This window comes from Lacerta agilis, chromosome 12 (genome assembly GCF_009819535.1).
Source record: "Lacerta agilis isolate rLacAgi1 chromosome 12, rLacAgi1.pri, whole genome shotgun sequence".
Taxonomy (NCBI): Eukaryota; Metazoa; Chordata; class Lepidosauria; order Squamata; family Lacertidae; genus Lacerta; species Lacerta agilis.
This window is the reverse complement of record NC_046323.1, coordinates 10079753-10102127: the sequence shown is the minus strand read 5'-3', so window position 1 is coordinate 10102127 and position 22375 is coordinate 10079753. Positions and strand designations below refer to the sequence as shown.

General features: G+C 41.3%; 1 protein-coding gene across 6 annotated transcripts in view; it reads left to right on the top strand.

The window, feature by feature from the left end:
• The first annotated feature begins 388 nt into the window (after positions 1-388).
• The window catches only part of TRAK1 (trafficking kinesin protein 1), a 94772-nt gene continuing 72785 nt past the window's right edge, over positions 389-22375 (top strand). For 3 of the 6 annotated variants that reach the window (XM_033165813.1, XM_033165810.1, XM_033165817.1), the window contains exons 1-2: positions 389-640; positions 12199-12393. Coding sequence is in view for 3 of the 6 variants with exons in the window: in XM_033165809.1 (XP_033021700.1) it covers positions 22052-22115 (64 nt within the window). In the remaining 3 variants the exon portion in view is untranslated. Of the gene's footprint in view, positions 641-12198; positions 12394-21907; positions 22116-22375 lie in introns of those variants that run through there. The other 3 variants (XM_033165809.1, XM_033165806.1, XM_033165807.1) reach the window with 2 other exon arrangements.

Sequence of the window (22375 nt, the reverse complement as noted above, 5' to 3'; positions counted from 1 at the left end):
TGGTACTGGTTATGGCAGCTGAGCCTGGACTCCCATTGATGTGGCAAATGATAATATGCTATTGCATCATATTCACCCATCTTAGGCACCCTTATGGGTTCTTCTGTTTGTTTATATTTGAAGCTGGAAATTGGGGACTTCCTCAACCTCTGACTTTATCCCCAGGCTCTAACCTTCAAATGCATCTATTTGAGAATAAAATAGAGACCATTTATATGCTGACAGCTGCCATGTATTTTAGAATTGCTGAAAAAGAGCAAACAATTTAAGAGTTCTGTTTGGATTAACTCTATTATGATTGCCTGAATTAAACCTTGCTCACATTCTCTCTCTATCTGGTGTATGTTTTACAGACCTCCCAAGGAAGCCAACTACTGCAAATAAAGAAGTTTGCATCTTCTACCTCTGCCAGACCCAGTCTCCAGCGCTGGCCCCCCTGATGGCAGTTGGCACTTCCCTGTAAAACCTGCCAAGCTGGACGCCACAGCTTTGAACGACTGCACTTCGGCTGCCACTGTGCCCTCTCCTGAGACAACCGACCATGCAGTCCTAGCCTGTAATGAAGAGCACTATGTAAGCGAAGCCGTGGAAAATGACCCATCAGACTACAGGGAGTACAGAGATGCTGGCACCATTACTGGTAGGTTGTTGACCAGTTGGCTATTGACTTGGCTATTCTGTCTCTCTCCTTGGAGGTAATAACCTGCCTCCCCTGCAGAAGCCAACAACATTGCTTCTTGCAGAGCTAAAATTAGGCATAATCTTGACTAGATTCCAGAAAAGATTCATCTGCTTGCAGGGCTACTGACACAGCTCTAGATTCTCTTATGGGAGATGCCTCAGGAACTCTAATATTCTCAGTGAAACTTTATTCAGATTTAATCCAGAGAACAGGAACAAAAACATGCCCTTGTCTGAGGAGCAGATTCTACAACATCACAAATCGTACATGTTAGCTTTTGCGTTACATATTGAAATTACGTTCACGTGAACTTATTGTGGGAGATAGTGGAGGCTGGTCCATTAGGGCTATTGAGGCACAGCCCTCCCAAGGTTGTTGTTGTTGTTGTTCATTTCATTCATTCATTCCCCACCCATCATCAAACAAACAAACAAACAAACAAACAATCTCCCTAGATCTCAAAGCCACAAATTCTTTCCTGTCCAATATACGTTACTGTCAATCTGTTTTTCTCTGGCCAGGAAGGTATCTGCAGCACTCAGCCAGTCCTAATCAAAAGTATAGCTAGAGCAGAGAGGCCCTCTCATATGTCTCTAAGCAGAAGAAAACAAGTGACTGATCATACTGCCTAGAAGTCAGCTTCAGTATGAAGGCTTATGCTCCATCTGTTGTCATGAGGCGAACCAGCAGCTTCAGTGTTGACCTCGTAGGGGTGCTGAGAGGGGCAGTCTGAGCATACACAGACATGTTTCCTGAGGCCACACCTTCACCACACCATGTACACTCCTCTCTCTCTCTCTCACTCACACACACATACACACACACACACAAACACACACACACACACACACACACACACACACACACACACACACACTCTCTGTGGGATGAAATAATTGTTTTTGACTTCACAAGGTAAGTTCTCCCTGGGTTGGAAGGCACATGGATACTTGAGAGTGATGGGGAGAATGTTTCTCTGCAAGTGTGATGCAGTCTACATTAATTGTAAAAGTCTGAAATTTTAATAGGTGCTTGTGGTTACTGTTTTTGGCTGCAATTGCTTTCTTTTCATTCTTAAAGGTTGTTCAGGCCATTGAAAAGTAGCAGGCATATTCCCATAAAAATTCTTGAATTAAATATTTCTTGCGGGTCCTGACTCGATCTCATCGGGATTCAGTTCAACCATAGGGGTTTAGGGTTATGTGCACCCCAAACATCCCTGTGATGATTCAGGCATTTCTGTTTTGCTTTAAAAAGATTGCAGGTAAACAGAGGGCCTCATGCCGGCATCAAGAAACTGAATTTCTTACAGGAAACATGTGCTCTGGGCATGTTGCAACAAAATCATGCTTATGACTCCTCTTTCTAAGTATTCCGAGATCAGGAAGAATTTAACTTACCGTAATATCCTCCTCCTGTTTGCGTGTCAGAGCAGCTCATCTGATCACAGATTATCTCTTGATGTGCTATAAAACAGAAATGCAGGTTTCTTGATTCTCTCATCGTCTAATAAGCTAAAAAGTGTTATTTTATACACTTCCTTCTTTCATAACATCCTGCAGGGAATCCTTGAATGGAGATTCATTCAGGGACTGATACAGATTGTACAAAATGGGAGAGACACAGTAAGCCTACATTGGGCTATCTTTTGGGGTGGTCTTCAGCACAAGGTTTTCATGAGACTTTTTAGCCAAATTATAAATGTGTTGTTAAATAGCTGAAATCTGATCTCCTTATGGCTAACATTTATATTGGTTTGATAAATATTCTCCTGAGCGTTCTGTCCAACATCACCATTCTTTAAGCAATTTCTTTGTTTCTCAGTTTGCAGTTTTCTGGGGATTTTTTTTTTTTTTACAAAAATTTTATTGGTTTTCCACACAATAAAAGACAATACAACAGAACAAATACAACAACACATACAACAATCAAAACAGAATAAAAAACAAAACCACCACTAGAACACCAATATTTCTTTTTCTTACTTAAAAAAAAAAGAATTTCTTGTTTTAAATCTACATAGGGGTGACTTCCCCCGTTTTCTCTCCTTTGGTTCCAATTCTAATTTACTTTAATAACTTCTCATCTCTAAAGTTTAAATCATCCAAAACATCTAAACAGACTTCTTAATATTTATTTTTACTTCATAATACAACCTATTACTTCTTAGCTCAAATCTTACATCTTATTTTACTTAAACTGCTGCTGATAAACAATTCACATATCTCTTCACTAGTTCAAAATCTTAAATTCTTAACACACTGACTTCAGGGTACCATGGTAAGCCATCCTAATTATATTTTAAATATTCTCACCCTATCCCTCTTCTAACCATTTTCCTTCGCCATCTCGGGATCACCCCCAAGACATTTCTCCTTCTCCCTCCAACATCATTGTCCAGAATGTCCTCTTTTTCTTTAAAACCAAAGGTCCAGACGCAGTCCATAAACATCCTTGCAGGGAACTCCAGGGAACACAAATCATCACCTTCCAGCATCTCCATTTCAGAATTCCAGTCATCTTCTAGTTGTAGTTTCACAAGTCTTTTTCCCATCATTTCTGGGCTCTCACCCCAGAAATTGGATATAAATTGTCTTCTAACCCTGGGTCTCTCACACCAACAGGATTTTCCATCTTCTCAGAGTTGCATAGTCACTGTACTTTGTTTCTCAAAAATTTCCTCAAGTTCCCTAGCAAGGTTTTCTTCCAGTTTAACAAAGTTCTCAAGAGTCTTTCCTGTAGCATATAACTTTTCCTTGACATCTTGCTTCAACAAATTTAATTTCTGGTTTAACAGTTCTAACTTCAAAAGAATAATCCTTTGTTCATGGGTCAGTCCCGGGTCTAAAGCCAGTTTAAAAACGAAACCAAGCATGGTAGAAGTAGGCAGAGGGTATCAAGTTTCAGTACTTTTCCATTTTTAACCACAAGTTTCAGCTGCCATTTTCCCCCGAATCAGGGTGAAAAGATTATAATCCAACAACTTCAAAGAAGAAATATTTCCAACAACTTAGTTCCCCTAAAAAGGGGTTCAGCCGGTCTCACTTGTCAAAAAAACTCCATAGAAACTTTGTATCCGCTACTGCAGCAGCAGCAGCTAGAAACAATGTTATTTTCTTCATTCAACAAAGGGAGGAACGGGCTTCCTTTTTGACGTTCCTCCCGGAGTGCCAATTGTCAGAAATTTTAAATCCAATTAACTCCGTACTCACGGCCTACGGGTTTCTTCTTTTTTTTCTTCCAAATCAGGTAGAACGACGCGCTCAGTGCAGGCGGCAGCCGCCGCTTCGCCAGCCCGGTTGGGGCATACCTCCACAGCCCGGCGTCGTTGTCCCTTCACTCCCGCGCCCCTTTTACAAGGGGAACGGGAGAAGGGTTCAGCGCCATAGTGGGCTCGCTGGAGAGCCCGTGCCGCAGGACGCTCGACCCGCGGTTTAGCGGAGCCCGCTGTGCGGTAGCGGAGCTCCTACCCCCGGGGCAGGCCAGGGTCGTCTCGCTGCCGAAACGACCCTCGACCGCCTGCAATGGCGTTCTCGCCGGAAGTCCCGTTTTCTGGGGATTTTCATTCTTTCCCCACGTCCAGATGACCGTCAGTTATATTGCTTCAACTGCAAAATCTGCAAGAGCCAACCAACTTCTTTTACTTAGGCAGTGTTATACACATTGATTTTTGCACTATGGAATTTGCACTGCCTCTTACTGAATTTCCCTCTTTTCACTTGTTTCCCAGTGTTTCTACTAAAAGTTCTCTCTGGTTTTTGGACTGGCTTCCTGGCACTCTTCTCATTCTAACACTATTGATCTCTCCCACCCCCACCCCCTAAATGGTGGCTGCTGTGTCTGTTGCTGGATTGTACCACTTCAGACTGTGGCAGGGGTTGCAATCTACCTCTGTAACTATTATCACCATCCTCTTCAGTGTGTATAGATCAAATTCCCCATTTTTGGCATGTCACTGGCTTCTTCTGCAAGTATCTCCCCAAGTCCCATTCCTTTTGGGAAAGCTTATTTGAACCTTCAACTTCTCTAAGTTCCGATTGCAACTTGACTCTCGTATAAGCTGTCTCATTGCTGATGGGAACAGTATGTCATGTAATTAGTATCAGGAAGCCCCTAAAAGCTCTCTCTTCCCAGCAACTTGGAATGATCAAGGTATATGGAAAGCACTTAGCTGGTGAGATGCTGCGTTAGAGCTGCATCACAATTTCCAAATGTAGATATCTCTCTCTGTAAAAATAGCACGCATAAATAATTATTGTTGTGGTTAATTTCATTTTTTTTATTCCCTGGATGTATCGCAATCTGATTTACAATGCAATAAAAACCATGCATAGAAGAATTTCATGTGTAAAAACATCTAAGACATTTGCATATATAAAAGCAATGGAGAACAACAATTCACATATGAAATAAATTTAGATCCAGTATAGATACAAATTGGATAAATGTCCCCACTTAGAAGTCTTGTTGAATAGCCATTCCCCGACCCCATGTTGGAGTACCATTACATGGCAGAGCAGTTTGCCATGTAAGAAGACTTCCTTCCTCCCTTCCTTCCTTCCTTCCTTCCTTTCCAGACACATTTTTGTTCAAGCCCCCCTGCACGGCTCTTGACTGGACAACAAAACCCATGCTGAGAGGCTGCAAATATTCTTCCAAATGTTTCACCTTAAAGTTTTCATTTAATGTGCTTACTGTTTACCGCAAAACAGTGGAGTGTCCAACTGCACTCTGCATTTGTGAGTAATTTGGAACCCATAATCCCCAGCAAAAAAGTAGTCTGCTAGCTTGTCCATTATGTTTTCACTCACTGTGAGAGGGGTATGGATTTTCTATCAGACTTTCAGTGGGAAAGTAGAATGAAGCTTAACTCTATTGGTATGCTGAATAATTTTGATATGGCTAAGGAGCACTAATGAATGGAGCATGTTAAATGCTTGTCCTAACCTTGTCCTGTCTTCCCTCTAATATTTGTTACTGTGCCTTTTTATATACCGGTACCTTTTCCCAACCTGTTTGCTACTTCCTTTGTCTCTATTTGGAAGTTGCCCTATTTGCATTCTGCCTTGGATTATAAAGTGACACGTTGATGATATGAAGCTATAGCACCATCTAGTGTTCTCTGGCCTTCAGTGTGATTTTCTACTTCTAGGAGAAATTTTGGAGGGATGCCCTGGCAGTGAAGTAGGCTGCTTGTACAAATAACTCAAAAAGTTGGAGTTCTTTTTGCAAGTCTTTTGTAAATTTATTTCTTAGTATTTGTGTATCGAGTGAAAACAGAGCACCAGGACAAGGCCGTTTCGGAAATTCTTCCTTCTTCAGCTAATTAAGTATTGAAATCTTAAGGTAGATCTTAAGACTTCAATACTTAATTTGCTGAAGAAGGAAGAATTTCCGAAACAGGGCCTTGTCCTGGTGCTTTGTTTTCACTCGATACACAAATACTAAGAATTAAATTTACAAAAGACTTGCAAAACTGAAATTAATCAAACGATTACTGTGGCCTGAGTTCTTGTTACTCCATTCTTTCCTGCTTGTACAAATAGCCCAAATCTGGAGGTGCAAGCCTTTCTTTTTTCAAAGCAGGGTTCAGTATAGTATACGTTTACCTTGACATCCTTGGCACGTGGCAGATTCCAGAGGAACACACACACACACACACACACACACACACACACACAGAGAGAGAGGGGGGGGGGAGGGAGAGAGAGAGAGACTCTTGTGGAACTTTTGAAATACCAAAAGATATAAACCACAATAAATTTGTGGATTTGTAAGGTGCTTTATATTTAAAAAAAATCATTTTTACTTTTGATTTCCAAGATGGGTTTTTAATCTTTTAATACAGTTTATATTTAATTGTATTATGGTTCAGCTTAAATGCTGAATTACAATGGTAAATGAACAAAAGACTCACTGTTAACAGTTATGTTCTTTGCTTTTATGAATAGCGTCTTGCTTTTTCAGCATCTCCCACCATCTGTCTGGACAGTGTAGGTTGCAGAAGTATTAGGGGATAACAAAAGCCTCTATTCTTTCTGGTGGTGCAATCTTCTTCTTTTTTTTGGTGAATATGTCTTGTTATTGCAGAAGAGGAACTGTGATAAAAAGCACCATTTGTTTTTCTTTCTGGGTTTGCTGTTTAACTTTTCTATTTCCTTTTGACTGGTGTAAAGATCTATATTGGTGGAAAACAAACCCCACTAATGAGTATACCTGCATGTTATTCTGACATGTTTTTGATTTTATAATATATTGTGCATCAGTCTTTTCCAGATTATTTTAAAGTAGCTTTTATCTCAAGTGCACTGAGGTGTGGTATATTTCTTGGAAGGTTTTTTTTTAAAGAATAAAAAAGGTCAGTTCCTATTGTAATTGCTCAATATACAGCAGATTCTAGTAACAAAGCCAATGTTGTAAGAATGGTGGTGTCCATATGTCTCCTCACTTTGTCTTGTCAACAGATGGCCTTTCTCACTTGTCAGGTTAATAACAAGACCAATCTGCCTCATTCCCGCCCCCCCAATGTATTGGCAGACTTCTCCCCCCCCCCTTCTATGACAGTAGGCATTTTTTGGCGATACAGAGATCCCTTAGGAAAGGAAGACCCCCATCCTAATTTCATCTTGCTTTATGTCAAAGTAGCTGCCCAGGGTAGGGTGGGCATTACAGAGAGAGAGGGGGGGGGAATGCATGTCCTAAAAAACAACAACAACCCTAAAAACCCCTTTTAGCACATGCTAATAATAATAATAATAATTAATAAATAAAAATAAAAGCACATGTGTTGAAACAAAATTAGAAATTGTCATTATAATTTAACTAGAAATACAGTACATCTCACCATAGTGTGTAAGATTGTGGTGAGGCGATTTGTGAGCCTGCTTGGTTTGCTGCCAAGTGCTTCAAGTCTCGCTCCTTATGACTATTTTATCTTTAAACTGGACTTAAATCAGGAAGTGCTTCAAATGCAGAATTGCTTTCTGGAAAGAAAAACGCATGGCCACCCTTGACCAAGGACTGCTTTGGGTAGCCCATCTTAAAGTTTTTCTTTAGCTGGATAGCTCAGATGGTTAGAGCCTGGTGCTGATGGTGCCAAGGTTGCAGGTTCAATCCCCGTATGGGACAGCCAGCTGCATATTTCTGCATTGCAAGGGGGGTTGGACTAGATTATCCTTAGGGTCCCTTCCAACTCTACAATTCTATGATTCACTTTTCTACTTCTCTTTAAAAGCCATTTTAGTTGTCTTTTGAAAATGATTTAATGGAAATGTTAATTAAAATACAAATCTCCTCCTCGTGTGCCAGCTTGCTGAGGTGTTCTTTCCATTACTTTTTGCAAAGGGTCACTATCTTAAGTGGGTCAGAGAAGTGGAGCATATCATGAAGTGCATTGTGACAGCTGATGCGTCATTGAAAACGTGATGCTTTCATGTCACTTTCATGGTGCAAAAACGTTCCTTTTCAACTAGGCCTTTGCATGACTTGATCAACCTATGCCCTTTTAAAAAATGCTGGCTGTTGGGGGGGGGTTATTGGGTTGTTGGTTTTGTTTTGATTTTATGTACAGTATTTGATATTTTATGTGAACCGCCCTGAGACCTTTGGGTATAGGGTGGTATAGAAATCTTGTGTGTGTGTGTGTGTGTGTGTGTCTATAATGATGTCCTAGGCTTAGAACAGAGTGTTACAGGCTAGGAGTAGGGTCCTGCATAATGATGGAGATTCCTGCAGCCTTGGGGTCCACATCCTCCAAAAGCTGGTGGGACCATATTTTGCTGTAAAAAAGCAAAGCCTTTGACGTTTACGTGATACTGCGTTTCTCAGGAACTCAGAGGATCTTGTTAGTATACATAAACCAGGTGGTACTTCAAGCAGAGGTTGGGGGCTTCATTAATTGTCCGATATACAGATCTGTGTCATTCCCTGCTCCTTTCTGCTGCCTTTCTGGTCCAGGATGCAACTTTTATTGTAGAGGACCATTTTTGTGCCTGAATTCTGAGTCATTGAGATTACTGAGCACCAGGTGGCACTAGTTTTCCCTCCCAGCAGTACAGTAGTAATAACATGAGATGTTCAACGAGGGGAAAGGTGTTCATTTAAAACCTCCTTCATTTACTTTGGCTCCCCTGGTAAGCTGTTTGGTTTGGAAAGGGATTGTTATCTCTTCTCTATCCTGCCCCTCTAATCCCAAGAAGCAACCTGCTGGCTCTAAACAGTCTTTCATATTAAAAGTTCAAAAAGCTTTAAGCCCCTTTAGGATTCTGGTTTCCTGGGTGGTGTTAATAGCTTTCTCCCACAATGCTGTTTTAAAGGCTGTTTTATTTGCAGTAGAAAACATAGCCATGGCTATCATTGAGAATTGGCACCCATGTGCTGTAGCTGTGCCCCTTGTACCTGGCAGAATCTTTTTTTAATTGACTAGTAAAAGCTTCAGTAAGCATTAATGGGATGAAGGATGAATGTGATAGCAAGTACCAGAACTAATCTTTGCACAGTTCAACAAATCTGGTGGCTCCTTCTTTCCTTATTATGATCATTGGCTGTTCTCTTTGGGCTGAAAATAAGTTATGTAAGAAGCTGTAGGTAGGTATAATGAGCTCATGCAAGGACAAGCAGTGAGATCTTATCAAATAGGCATAGTTAAGAGACCAGGTTACAGATACTGTAAATGAATCACACACTTTTGAGAATCCAGGAAGATTTGTCCCTTGCTCTGAGGCATCCTTAATCCCATTTATGTCTGCTGCATTCATACATTTTATCCCACTCAATTCAATTGCTGATGTAAGATATCCTAGAAAAATGTGCTTCCATCTTGGGTGAGAGAGTCAGTATGGTGTAGAGTTCAGTGTTTTACTCAGGACAGCGATGCCCAGGTTCAGATCCCAGGTTACTTGGTGACCCTTGAGCCAGTCATGAACTCCCAACCCAACCTACCTCACAGTGTTGTTGTAAGAATGAAATGGATGGGTAGAGAAGTATGTAGGCCACAATTAGCATCTTGGGGGGGGGGACAAAGAAAGCTTTAAATAATCCACGGGAAAGTACAGGTATTGCTGGTTATTTTGGAAACAAACAAACCTAAGATCTGTAACCTTCATCAGTTTCATTATTAGTAGTAGTTGTAAGGTGTTTCAGTGGTTGCTCATGAGAAATCGGCCAAACGCAGAACTTCTAAACACTAAGTTCTTTATTGTGCAGATATTTACAGTGGAGCTAAAATAAAGACGTCCAGCTCATCCCTCTGCAGAGTCCGGGAATGTCCGTTTCCAGTTCTTTGTCCAGCATAAAAGGCGCGGGATCCTGAACCCCCTCCTCCCCCCTCTACGTGAAAACGGGGTGACGAAAAGGGTTCCTCTCCCCCTCTATCCGCTTGGTGCAGAGGCTCTCCATCCCTGCCACAGCCCCTGCTCCAACTTCCTGTCTCCATCTCCCCCTCCCCGCTGGAAGAGCGGTCGCTTCCCCCAGTGGAGGAGGATGACAAACTGCTCAATGGAGATGGGGGTTCCCTGTACTGCAACCGCCCCAGGATCGTGTCCCCCTGCAGCGAGGGCAGTTTCCTGTCAGTAGTAGTATTTTAATTGGATTTTTTTGTGATTATGAAACTAAATTTACTTTGTCCCCCAATTCATAGTAAATCAGTGATGGCATGTTCTCTCTCTCAGTCCACGACCAGCATATCTAATTTGACAGTGAAACCAAAATCATAGCACAAGCATGGTTCCGTTTTTAATTCATGATGGTTCTGTATTCTTGGCATTCATAAAAGACCCAGGCACAGTGTGGAGAGGTTTTGTGCATTGAGAGCTAAAATAATTATGACACACATCCTGTCAACTCTTAGCATGTATTTATAGTCAATGCATTTAGGCTTTTAAAAAATGTAGCTGCATAAAAGCATATGTGACTGGCTTCAGTGGGATAACTTTATTTTGAAATGTAGTCTTTAGATTTTTTTTTTAAATGCAACAAAACAAGTAACATGTTTAGTTGAAGATAATTGCCTGGCATCTTTCTCATTCCCTGGCATAGCACATGGGAGCTATTTCCCGTAAAACATTTTTCTTTTGAGGCTTGCCTGAGTCACATGGAGATGAGATCACTGATGCCCAGCAACATTGTTTCGTCTTAAAGGATGATGGGGACAACTTCCCTAGCAATGCTGGGGTAGAAGCGATAAGAACCTCGAACTGGGGTAGAGGTGAAATAGGAACAAATGGCACGTAGGCAATTTATATTAACAGCTGCTTGTCATTTTGCTCCTGGGAAACAAGGCTGTGTGGTGCAGGCGGGTGGGGTTACCCTTTGTGGAGTGGTTGCTGTGGATGAAATAGACTGTAAACCTTTAGGAGTATTGCAATACATTTCTTCTATTAGAAACAAAAAGCTCACAGCTAATGCTTGTAACAGGGATGTTCGCCTGGCACCTGGCGCCTTCATTGTACACCTTTAGGCACCAGGCATTCCTTTTTAACCAGACATTTGGTTGATCCGATTTATACCCTATGCCCTTTTTAAAATGTGTGCTTTGTTTTGTGGTGGGGCTATTGGGTTGTTGTTTTTATTTTTATTAGGTATTTTGTGGTTTCATATCTTGATTTTACTCTGTGAACCACCCTGAGACCCCCGGGTATGTTGTTGTTGTTCAGTCGTTCAGTCGTGTCCGACTCTTCGTGACCCCATTGGACCAGAGCACGCCAGGCACGCCTATCCTTCACTGCCTCTCGCAGTTTGGCCAAACTCATGTTAGTAGCTTCGAGAACACTGTCCAACCATCTCATCTTCTGTCGTCCCCTTCTCCTTGTGCCCTCCATCTTTCCCAACATCAGGGTCTTTTCTAGGGAGTCTTCTCTTCTCATGAGGTGGCCAAAGTACTGGAGCCTCAACTTCAGGATCTGTCCTTCTAGTGAGCACTCAGGGCTGATTTCTTTGAGAATGGATAGGTTTGATCTTCTTGCAGTCCATGGGACTCTCAAGAGTCTCCTCCAGCACCATAATTCAAAGACCCCCGGGTATAGGGCGGTATATAAATTCAATAAACAACAACAACAACAACAACAACAACAACAACAACAACAACAGGTAGCCCATATGTACATACTAATAATAGCTTCAGAGTTTTAAAGTCTCTGGTCAATCTTTTCTTGTCTAAAGCACATGGAATAGCTTTACATCTTGGGCAAATGTTCCAGTAGGCAAATGTGCATTGAAGCAATGTCTGTTGACAGAAATGCTTAATCTTACAGCTTCTGGTTTCTGTAGTTGTAGCTCATAAGCAGCAAAATGCTCACTTTTTGAGACAAAAGCTTCATATTCAGTTCCTTACGAAATGTTTAGTCAGAGCTTCTAAGCAATGCAACACCCTCCTTTTTCAGATGGATTTTTTCTGGAGATGATGGAATGCGTTGGATGGGATTTTGCTGATGTGGCTTGTATTAAATCACAAGTGTTTCTATTTTTATTTTGAAAGCTGTGTAACCCAGTTTCTGTGCTTGTCTTTCCCCTCTCTTTAGATGTGTGCAATAGTACGAATCTTCCCGAAGTTGAAATTATCAGTCTGCTCGAAGAGCAGCTGCCACACTACAAGCTAAGAGCAGATACCATCTATGGTTATGACCACGACGACTGGCTCCATACACCTCTCCTTTCTCCTGATGCTAATATTGATTTAACAACAGAGCAAATAGAAGAGACACTGAAATACTTCCGTAAGTCCAAACGTATTCATTTGTCCTCGAATGCAATTACCTGTAGAATTTATTAGTTGCCTTCTCCCCATGTACCCCAGATTTCCTCAGTTTAGCAGCTGTTCTTGGATAAATAATACAGTATGTGGGATGGATCACATTGAAAATTGTCACTGGTACAATAGAAATCATGAGTGTGTATCTGGTCCTTCTGTGAAGCACTGTACAATATATGAAAAGCAGTTGGAAAACACAGTTGAAAAAATATACTACTCATAATAGCATTTCTGTTGTAGGCTGTATGTGACATTTTAAACCCAGCTAAAAGCATTTGGAATGTGGCTTGCATATGTCAATTTCTTTGAAGTTCATGACTTTCCTTTGGCTTGTAATACAGCGGCAAGCTAAGATGCTGAGGCTGCAGTCCTACACGCAAGCTGCTTAATTCTAGTTGGGTCTGGTGGGAATGAAAAACAGCCGCATAGGTAGCTAACCTACAAGCCATCACAAGATAGTTGGTGACCAAAAAGCAAATGGGAGTCAAACTTCAATTAAAACAAAAATTGGAGTGGCCTTGGGGGAAAAAAATCTCATTGAATTTGTGTTCAGATGGACTGAATATGGCTAAATAGTATCATACCTTATAGTTGCCAGATTATCTTGTGACATTAAGAAATACCCTTAAAATATCAGCACATTTTTTTAAACACACACAATGTCCTTTTGTAAGTAGGTCAGTTAAACTTTCAGAGAAAAGTACCAAGAGATTAAACCTAGATTTGAAGTGTGGGCCTTTACAATCAACTCCTACTGCTCAACAAATGTTCATTTGCTTGCCTTTTGTTGTACACATCTTTTCCCAAGGTTACATTTTTAAATGTTATGGCAATGTTGTTTTTTCAAGCACCTAAAATGTCATCATTTTGTGGTGGGGTTGGGGAGGAAGGTGATGTTATCCATGCAGTTTTCCATGCAGTTTTACATCTTTTGATTGGCTGAAGAATAATAATCTATGGATGTGATGGATATAATCCTTGATTGTGTAGTAACTGACAGTGAATGGGCTACCAATAGTCTGCATTAAAGAGAATACAGTGGTACCTCAGGTTAAGAACTTAATTAGTTCTGGAGGTCCGTTCTTAACCTGAAACTGTTCTTAACCTGAGGTACCACTTTAGTTAATGGGGCCTGCCACTGCGCTGCCACCGCACAATTTCTGTTCTCATCCTGAAGCAAAGTTCTTAACCCGAGGTAACTATTTCTGGGTTAGTGGAGTATGTAACCTGAAGCTTCTGTAACCCAAGGTACCACTGTAATCAAATTTGCATTAACTCATAGCTGTCAACCCTCCCTGCTGTTCCCCAATGCTATAATAAGGGAATTTCCCCGCAAAAAAGGGAAAAGGTTGACAGCTACGCATTAACTGCTTCCAGGTCGCTGACGCCCCATGTATAAGACGACCCCTATTTTTTGAGCCCAAAATCAAGAAATAAATATTTTTAACATTCCATGCATAAGACGACCCCCAATTTTAAACTTAAAAAAAATGGGGGGGGGGAATATAATCTTATACATGGAAAAATACAGTACTTCAGGGGTCATAAGCACTTTCTGCTTATGTTGGTTTGATAACATTGTATTGTTTTCAGAAACAAGAACAAAATATGCATTAAGATTCACTGGTGTTCCCATAACTGTTGCTAGAGTGATTCTTGTCACACATTGTTTAGTGAATACTGAAAGCCACATGACTACTGTTAATTTCCACTAGCGTCCGTCACATACCTAGTGGCTCACTATTTCAGTGTTTCTTCCTCCATAATTTCAAGTACAACTTGCATCCTTAGGGTAAGTGGAAGCAGAGAGAGCAGGAATCGTGCCTAAACAGGATATAGATTAAAAATGGTCACAGCTTTGTTTTGGGTGGGTGGGGGGTAAAACTTGCATAGGACAGTTTGTCTTGGCATAGGACAAGGATCCAGACTTGGGGCAGGTTGATCAGCGGAGCTATGCAGCCCACATGCTGAGAAACATTAATGGGAAGAAGGGAAGATGTTCAAGAGGGGAGGGGACAATTTGGAAAAGCTCTTCGGGTTTTTGTGTGTGACAGTCACCGGTTCCTTGTATCATGTAGCTGTATCCTTGGATGATCTAATATATAAGTGGCATTTGAAGTATCTGAACAGAATTATATGGCTGTAAAGAGAATTAATGAGTCATTTTGTCTAATCCATTGAAGCAATAGAATTTTCTAAGCTGTTCTGTACCAGACAAATGTTGATAAGCTGTCCATTTGAAAATCTGCACAAAAATAAATTCTACATCTTTGACCAAGTAGGTTATTTGTTTGTCAAAGCGCTGTTAAGGCTCTTGTGTTACATAATATTGTTATGCTGATTTTGTAGTATGGTTTATGACTTTTCATCTACTATTTTTCAACATTGTAGATCTTTTACTTTAGCTTGGAGTTGACTACTTCCTTTCTAAGTTTCCTTTATTTTGCTACTTTTTATTATGTAGAAGAATGTTACAAGAACATTTTGCCACTGATTTTAAGATGGCCGTACATGAAGAGAGGAATTTCAGAGGAGGCTGCAGCATAGAATAATTAAATTACAATTCATCTAGCAGTCAAGCACTAATTAATTTGGGTCTGAATGGAGGCAGCTGCCTCCTTTCCCACTACAGATATGGAATTCTTTTTCTTAACTACTGCTACTGTTGAAAAGCAGTGTTCTCCAATCTGGTGCCCTCCAGACGTTTTGGACTACAATTGCCATCAACTTAATCCACATACCTCTGTAGTCCAATATGTCTGGAGCACAAAAGGTTAGGAAGAGGCTCACTTTGCTTAGTTTACATGCCTTCTGTCTTTAATCGAATCATCACTTCTATTGAAGTTCCACTGGATTCCCTATATCTGCTAAAATGTAGGCAGCAGTCATGCAAATTGCATCTGTATCACAGAAGTTTGCCAACATTCTCTTGCTTAGCAACTTGCCACTAAATAGGTTTTTTTTAACTTGTGCAGCTTTGTATGCCCCATGCTTTGTGATCTTTGTGCCATTGTCAATTGTGTATAGTACAGGGCATGCAAGATGGCAGACTCTAAGCTATGTACAGGTAAGATGTATCAACATAGTGAGTCAGAATCAATTGAGTAATCTGTTTCAAGCCTCCCATGCTTCAGAAGAGCTATTTTAAATAAATGCTTGTGTTTTGCAGCAAGGAAAAGGTACGTTTCTCCTGTATATGGAGTGCTCTAAAATACTGTTTGGCCTTACATATATAAACTATTACTTTTCAAATAAGTAAGACCTGGTCTTCCCTCTCTCCTTTTTAATTATGGAAATATTGATCTGCTCATTTTGTCTAAATCTGCGTAAATATATTTATTGCTGCTTAGTTTTTTCATGGACCTTGTGTGTTAGATAATATTTTTAAAGGTTCATTTAAAAGTTGGTATCTTAACTTCACTGTATATATAGCTGTAGTGATGATCTGAATTCACCTCTGATCCTTCATCTCTAAAGATAGTGACTGCTGCCCAAGTAACTTGTAGCAAAACCCATTTTAGGGCCATCCTATGTCTTGAGGGGGACGCGGTGTGGCGCTTTGGCTTGCTGATCAGAAGGTCGGCAGTTCGAATCCCTGCAACGGGGTGAGCTCCCGTTGCTCGGCCCCAGCTCCTGCCCACCTAGCAGTTCGAAAGCACGTCAAAGTGCAAGTTGATAAATAGGTACCGCTCCCGCGGGAAGGTAAACGGCGTTTCCGTGCGCTGCTCTGGTTCGCCAGAAGCGGCTTTGTCATGCTGGCCACATGACCCGGAAGCTGTACGCCGGCTCCCTCGGCCAGTAACGTGAGATGAGCACCGCAACCCCAGAGTCGGACACGACTAGACCTAATGGTCAGGGGTCCCTTTACCTTTACCTGTGTCTTGAGGGTGAAGCTAGAATATAATTACCAAGCAATTCCAACCGTTTTTAAATTATGTGTTTTTTTTGTTCTTTACATATCATTTTTATTACTACGTAATGGAAACTATTTTAAAATGAACAAAATACCCAGAGAGATGCAAGTCATTGCATACAGCAATAGTCTTAAGGATTTCTGTATAAATATTAGTTTTTCTTCCTCTTGAGTTTGCCCAATGAAACAAGTGGAGTTTTCATCATGCAGTGGGTCTTTCCCATCACTGCTGCAGCCTCTTGTGCCCTCTGAAAAGCCAATTCTAAGAGTTGGAGGACCCTCTGAAACAGAATGTGATATCAGCCTGGGGCTGCAGCTGAGAAGATGATTTGCAGAATTTGGAGAGATATGCACCTGTTGTGCATGCAAATGTGCCGTCTGCTCACACAGAGGGACTTCTGAACCTTTGTGAATCTGACTCAATATCCATCCCATCTGAAAGCTTTGGTGTAATAGCAGTGTGCTATAATAGATGACGAGGTATTTTAGTAAATTCATCCTATACTGGGGCTTTGTTGTTTAGTCATGTCCGACTCTTAGTGACCCCATGGACCAGAGCATGCCAGGCACCCCTGTCTTTCACTGCCTCCCGCAGTTTGTTCAGACTCACGTTGGTAGCTTTGAGAACACTGTCCAACCATCTCGCCCTCTGTCGTCCCCTTCTCCTTGTGCCCTCAATCTTTCCCAACATCAGGGTCTTTTCCAGGGAGTCTAACTGGAGCTAACAAAAGCTAAACCCAGGCAGCAGATATGCCCTTTAGAAAGAGGTACTTGATCTTTTAGTAGTGCATTTAATTCACTCACAAAAGCAAATGTTAGTCTCATTAGACCTCAGAAAGTAACATTTGCTTGCAATCTTCTTAGAATGCAGCCAGCTTGTATTGTTCCTAACTGAAGCAGTGTGCAGTGATCACTTAGCTACTTATTCTAGCTCATCAAGCATTTAACCTTTGCATTCCACAATCTGAATTGGCTTTTTTTTCCAGTTGTGAGAAAATCTGAGCTGGGAATAGTTAGTGTGACACCCCCAGATGCTATAAATGCCTAAACTCTACTAAATACCATGATGGGACCAAAGACTGCTAAATGATCTTTTTCTGGTTCACTCTACTTTGGTTTTCTAATGTAAAAACAACTGAGTGTCAGTTTGGAGCATATAAAGGATTGTATGGAATGTTAGTCTTTAGTAGCTTTTTTTTTTGTAGGTGCTTCTATGGATATTTAATTCGTTTACAAAAAATACATATAAGCTGCCTATGACAATTCATGATATACCTAAGTAATAAAACACATTAAAATGAAAAGAAAAAAAGTACAGCATAATGTAATAAATGAAATGCAGTGAGTAGCTCAAAGGTTGCCATTCATAAAATTCCAGAAAGCCTGAGTGTGTTTTGAACAGTGTTGGCATTTGTCACTGCTCAGAGAATAGATGGTTCCATTAAATGGGGGCCACTAGAGAGAAGGCCCTCCCACTGGTTGCTGCTAATAATGGAGATTATGGCACAATCAAGAGACTCTCCTCAGCTGCAGTGCTTGAAGAGGGAGTAAGGAGAAAGGTTGAAACTAAAACCTCAAACCTGGCTCAGTAGCTTATTGACAGCTAGTGCAGTCAATACTTTAGGAGCAGCGTGGTTTTTGCTTGATTGGTAGGAGATCAAGGAGAATTAACAGGGACACACTCCTTCTGCCTCTCTCTGACCAACAGTAACCATGCAGAGGTGACCAAGGCAGTTTGTGCACCAAAACTACCGTATTTTTCGCTCCATAGGGCGCCCCGGACCATAGGGCGCACCTCATTTTTAGAGGAGGAAACAAGAAAAAAAAAATATTTTTCTGGTTTTCCTCCTCTAAAAGCCCTGGGTTTTTTTTTGAGGATCAGCTAAACGTTTTGCAGCTTTTTTTTGCAAAGGGAAAAGCCCTGGTTTCTTCAGGATCAGCTAAACGTTTTGCAGCTTTTTTTTGCAAAGGGGGAAAAGGAAAGAGGAAAAGCCCCATTTTTATGGGGTTTAACTCACATTTCTGCAGCTGCTAAAGGAAAGGGAGCCTTTTCTACAGTTTCCAGACAGATAATCTAATCAGCCAGTCCCATGTCGCTGGGGAAACAAACAACCTCCCTCTGCAGCACATTCAACAAAGGAGGGCGGGGCTGAAAGGGAGCCGGGACTCTTATCTCTCCCCCAATCTCTTGCTGATCAGCTGCTGAGCGGGGTCCTTTCAAACCCCCTTTTCTCTTTGTAAAATAAAAAGCATGATCCTGTTTTGGCCCCTGGGCAATTCAGCTCCAGGGACCACCACTCGCTCCATAAGACGCACAGATATTTCCCCTTACTTTTTAGGAGGAAAAAAGTGCGTCTTATGGAGCGAAAAATACGGTAGGTCTTAACCCGGAAATAAATGGATCTAGCAGCGAAACCAGCCTCAACAGGAAACAAACTCTTCAGGGTGGGAGGGTTTTGCATCCAGGTAGGCTTGAATCCCAGAAATTAGTCATGCCATTTTTAAGGATAGGTTTCCAAATAATTGAAATTGATGTGAATGACTCATTGCCCTTGACTTCTTGGCAAGACAGGGTGATAATAATAACCTGCACCAAATGCAAGTGTGTTGCTAGTAGGTTTAAGTACTGCACTATTTCTGCTACTGCTACTCCCACTGGCTTCACAGAGAACTGAAAAAAAGAGAAATCTGTGCCTGAAGAAGCCTGATCATCTAAAATCAGGGGTTTCCCAAACGTGGGTCTCCTGCTGTTTTTGGACTACAACCACTTTGAGACCTTCAGGTATAGGGCGGTATATAAATTCAGTCAATCAATCAATCCATCCATCAATCAGTAATCCCTGATCAAGGATGATGGGAATTGTAGTCCAAAAACAGCTGGAGACTCAGGTTTGGGAAATCATGATCTAAATCCAGAATTTGGGGCTAAGGGCAGGAAGAACAGAAGGAATTTTACATTGGGCTTTCACTTGCATACTCAAGCAAGCAGCAAATATGTCTTCCTAATATAATTGTATATCCTCTCTTGATTTTGGGGGAAGGGGTGGAGTAAGAATCAGGTTGCAGCTCATAATTTGTAGTGAGTATTATCATCTCAATTTATTTCATATGCTTTATCTTTTTTATTCCTGGAGGCAGCTACATTGTTTGAAAAGGGCAAGTGTAAAGGGCATGTGGAGATCCTATCCTTGCCAGATGAGCACTGGTTGCTCTTTAGCAGTGTTTTTCAACCACTGTTCCGCGGCACACTAGTGTGCCGCGAGATGTTGCCTGGTGTGCCGTGGGAAAAATTGAAAAATTCTAAAGATTAAAAAAAAGAGATTCCAGCCAGAATATCAGCTTTGTGTTCAGCCAAACAGGCCCTGGTTGCGCACTGAATAAAGTATTTTATAATTTTTCATATTTCTGTTTACTTACTATTTCATAATAAAGTAATTATAAAATACTTTCTTTGTGTTTATTTGATTCCTATTCAAGAGAATTACTTTATATATAGTCAATATAGGCACAGAGTTATTTTTTTTTTTAACATTTTCTAATGGTGGCGTGCCTCATGATTTTTTTCATGAAACAAGTGTGCCTTTGCCCAAAAAAGGTTGAAAAACACTGCTCTTTAGAAATCAATGTGTAGGTTTGCTACACTGAATATTTAATTGGACTGCAGCTGACTGTGACACAGGTTTTAGGACACTTGACACATAATATTATGTTTTAAACACATATTTATATTTATTTATCACACTAAGATGGTATAAAGTCTACATTTATATCCACACTAATGGCAGGAGCAAGCTGCAGTGAGCCTCGTGCTTCTCCCTCTCCTCCAGCACAGTTACTTTCATTTTCGGTTTTTATTAACCACACCTGCTGTTTTGTCAGAACCGGACAATCTGTGGTTAATCGTAACTACGGTTTGTTAGCCATCACTTAGGGGTTGGCTATAAAGTAAACTGGGGTTAATAATAATGAGAGAGAGAAACCAAACGTTAAACCTTCCAAATCCTTTGTGGCTGAGCAAGAAGAGGATGCACAAGCCAAAGCCTTGCTGTGGCTTCTTCCCATCACAGGAAATCAGCAATTGGGAGGGGGGTCTGTGGCTCACCATGCCTTTCACATCATGCCACATGCAGTCAGTCACAGCCCATCATTCGCTCCTCCAGTAACCACTCTGCCTGCACTGTTAAAATTCCCCTATCTGTTCCAATTCCTTCCCCTGTCTTTTTAAGTTTCATGTGAGAGAAGAGGATTAAGCTGCACAGCTCCTGTGTCATTTTAGACGTCACCTTTTTCATTTTTCTGGTCACCATTAAGAGTATCCAACCAGCCGATTTTTTTAGCACTTCTCCGGGGAGCCCTGCCCTGATCCTTCTGCGAAGTGTAGGCTCATTTTTGCCACTGCTTTTCTCCCTTTTGCCACTTCCACCTCTGCCTTTGTTCCCACGGTGGTTCTCCGGCTGCTTCTCTGCTTCTGCCTGTTCTTTCTGTGTATATCCAAGAAGGATCTGTTTGGGTTTCTTTGCTTCTGCATCTAAACAGAGCAAACACTCCAGATGATTATGAAATCTACACACACACACACACACACACACACACACTACTGAGGGGCGGAGTGTTTTAGCAAAAGCCAAATAAACACAGAGTGTATATAACAACATTAAAGGTTAAGAGCTTCATTATATTGCCCAGCAGGATGTGTTTATTCATTTGCTTATCCAAGTTTTATTTTAATCTCCTGCAACAGATCATCAGTTATTAGAATCATATTGCCCCTTAAAAATGCACATCTGAACAGACGTGTGCTCCTAATTTCATCTGCAAACTAATAGAAAGCTTAGATTTTTAGGAATATTTCGAGAGGGAAAAGAGAGGAAGGAGGTGATTACTGTATTCCAGTTTGTACAAAATGGCTGTAGTTGGCTGTAATCCTTTTTGTGCTCTCACATAAGTTAGGCACTTGATAAAATGGATCACTGGTTCAAAGGAAAGAGCTTTAGTCACCCACATTTCTGGGTGTGGGACACACACAACCCACGCCGGTTTGTTACAGCATTGTGTTAGGTGTACATATTAAGATACGGCGATGTGTTAAGTGATCAAAACCTGATGTTGCCGTGTAACAAGTTGTAGCTTAACTTGGATCTCTTTCTATTATAGCAATGGGAAGCATTTCTTTCTGTTTTGTGTCTTCTGGTGAGACACATCCTAGCCAGCGTAGTAAGAAACAGCAGAATTGCATTTCCTCCCTCCATCGCTGCATCTCTTTCGGAGCCAACTGGTCTCCATGGCAACATATTGGACCGAAAGAGATGCGAGGAGTGGAGCAGGAAAGGAATGAGTTAGGAACCCCCAAGTGGTGCTGTGTGTCTCCGACGTCAGAGTCTGAGCCTTTTGATAGGACGGTTTTGTTAACTCCCATTCCCAGCTCCTGTGTAAAGCCTTCTTTATTAGAACAGGCACTGGTGCAGCTGCTGCAACAAACCTCTCCCTTTTTTATTTTTTGAAGTTTTTATTTTCGCCGTTTCATTGTCTGTCCCTTTCCGTTTCGGCTCATTCTCTGGGCTAAAGATGCCCAGCCTCTTGCCGGCAGTCTCCAAGCTCCTTGGCAGAATGCAGCTCTGCAAAGGCAGGGAGGCATGGCTGTGCTTCACTTGACCTCTGTAGCATTTGTATAAAATCTCCTCTCCTACGTTGCCCAAGGAGATAGCGGACTATGCAGAAATTCATTGAAGCGGATTACTATGAGCTGGACTGGTATTATGAGGAATGTACGGATGGTAATTATCTGCTTTTTATGGCATGCCTGTGAATATGGGCGTTACCTTCTAATATATGTGTTTCTGTCTTCTATACTGGGAGAACTGATGTGGGGCTGTGCAGCTAAGGTATGCAGCTTTTAGCTTTTCCTAGCATACATTGAAGGCATGGTACAGGAGACTGCTGTAGGGCTTTTTTTGCCAGTGGGAGTGGCAGCAGTACATACGTACTGGAAAATCTTTTCAGCAAAAGAAAATTACTGCTAAATGCTTATTGTGAT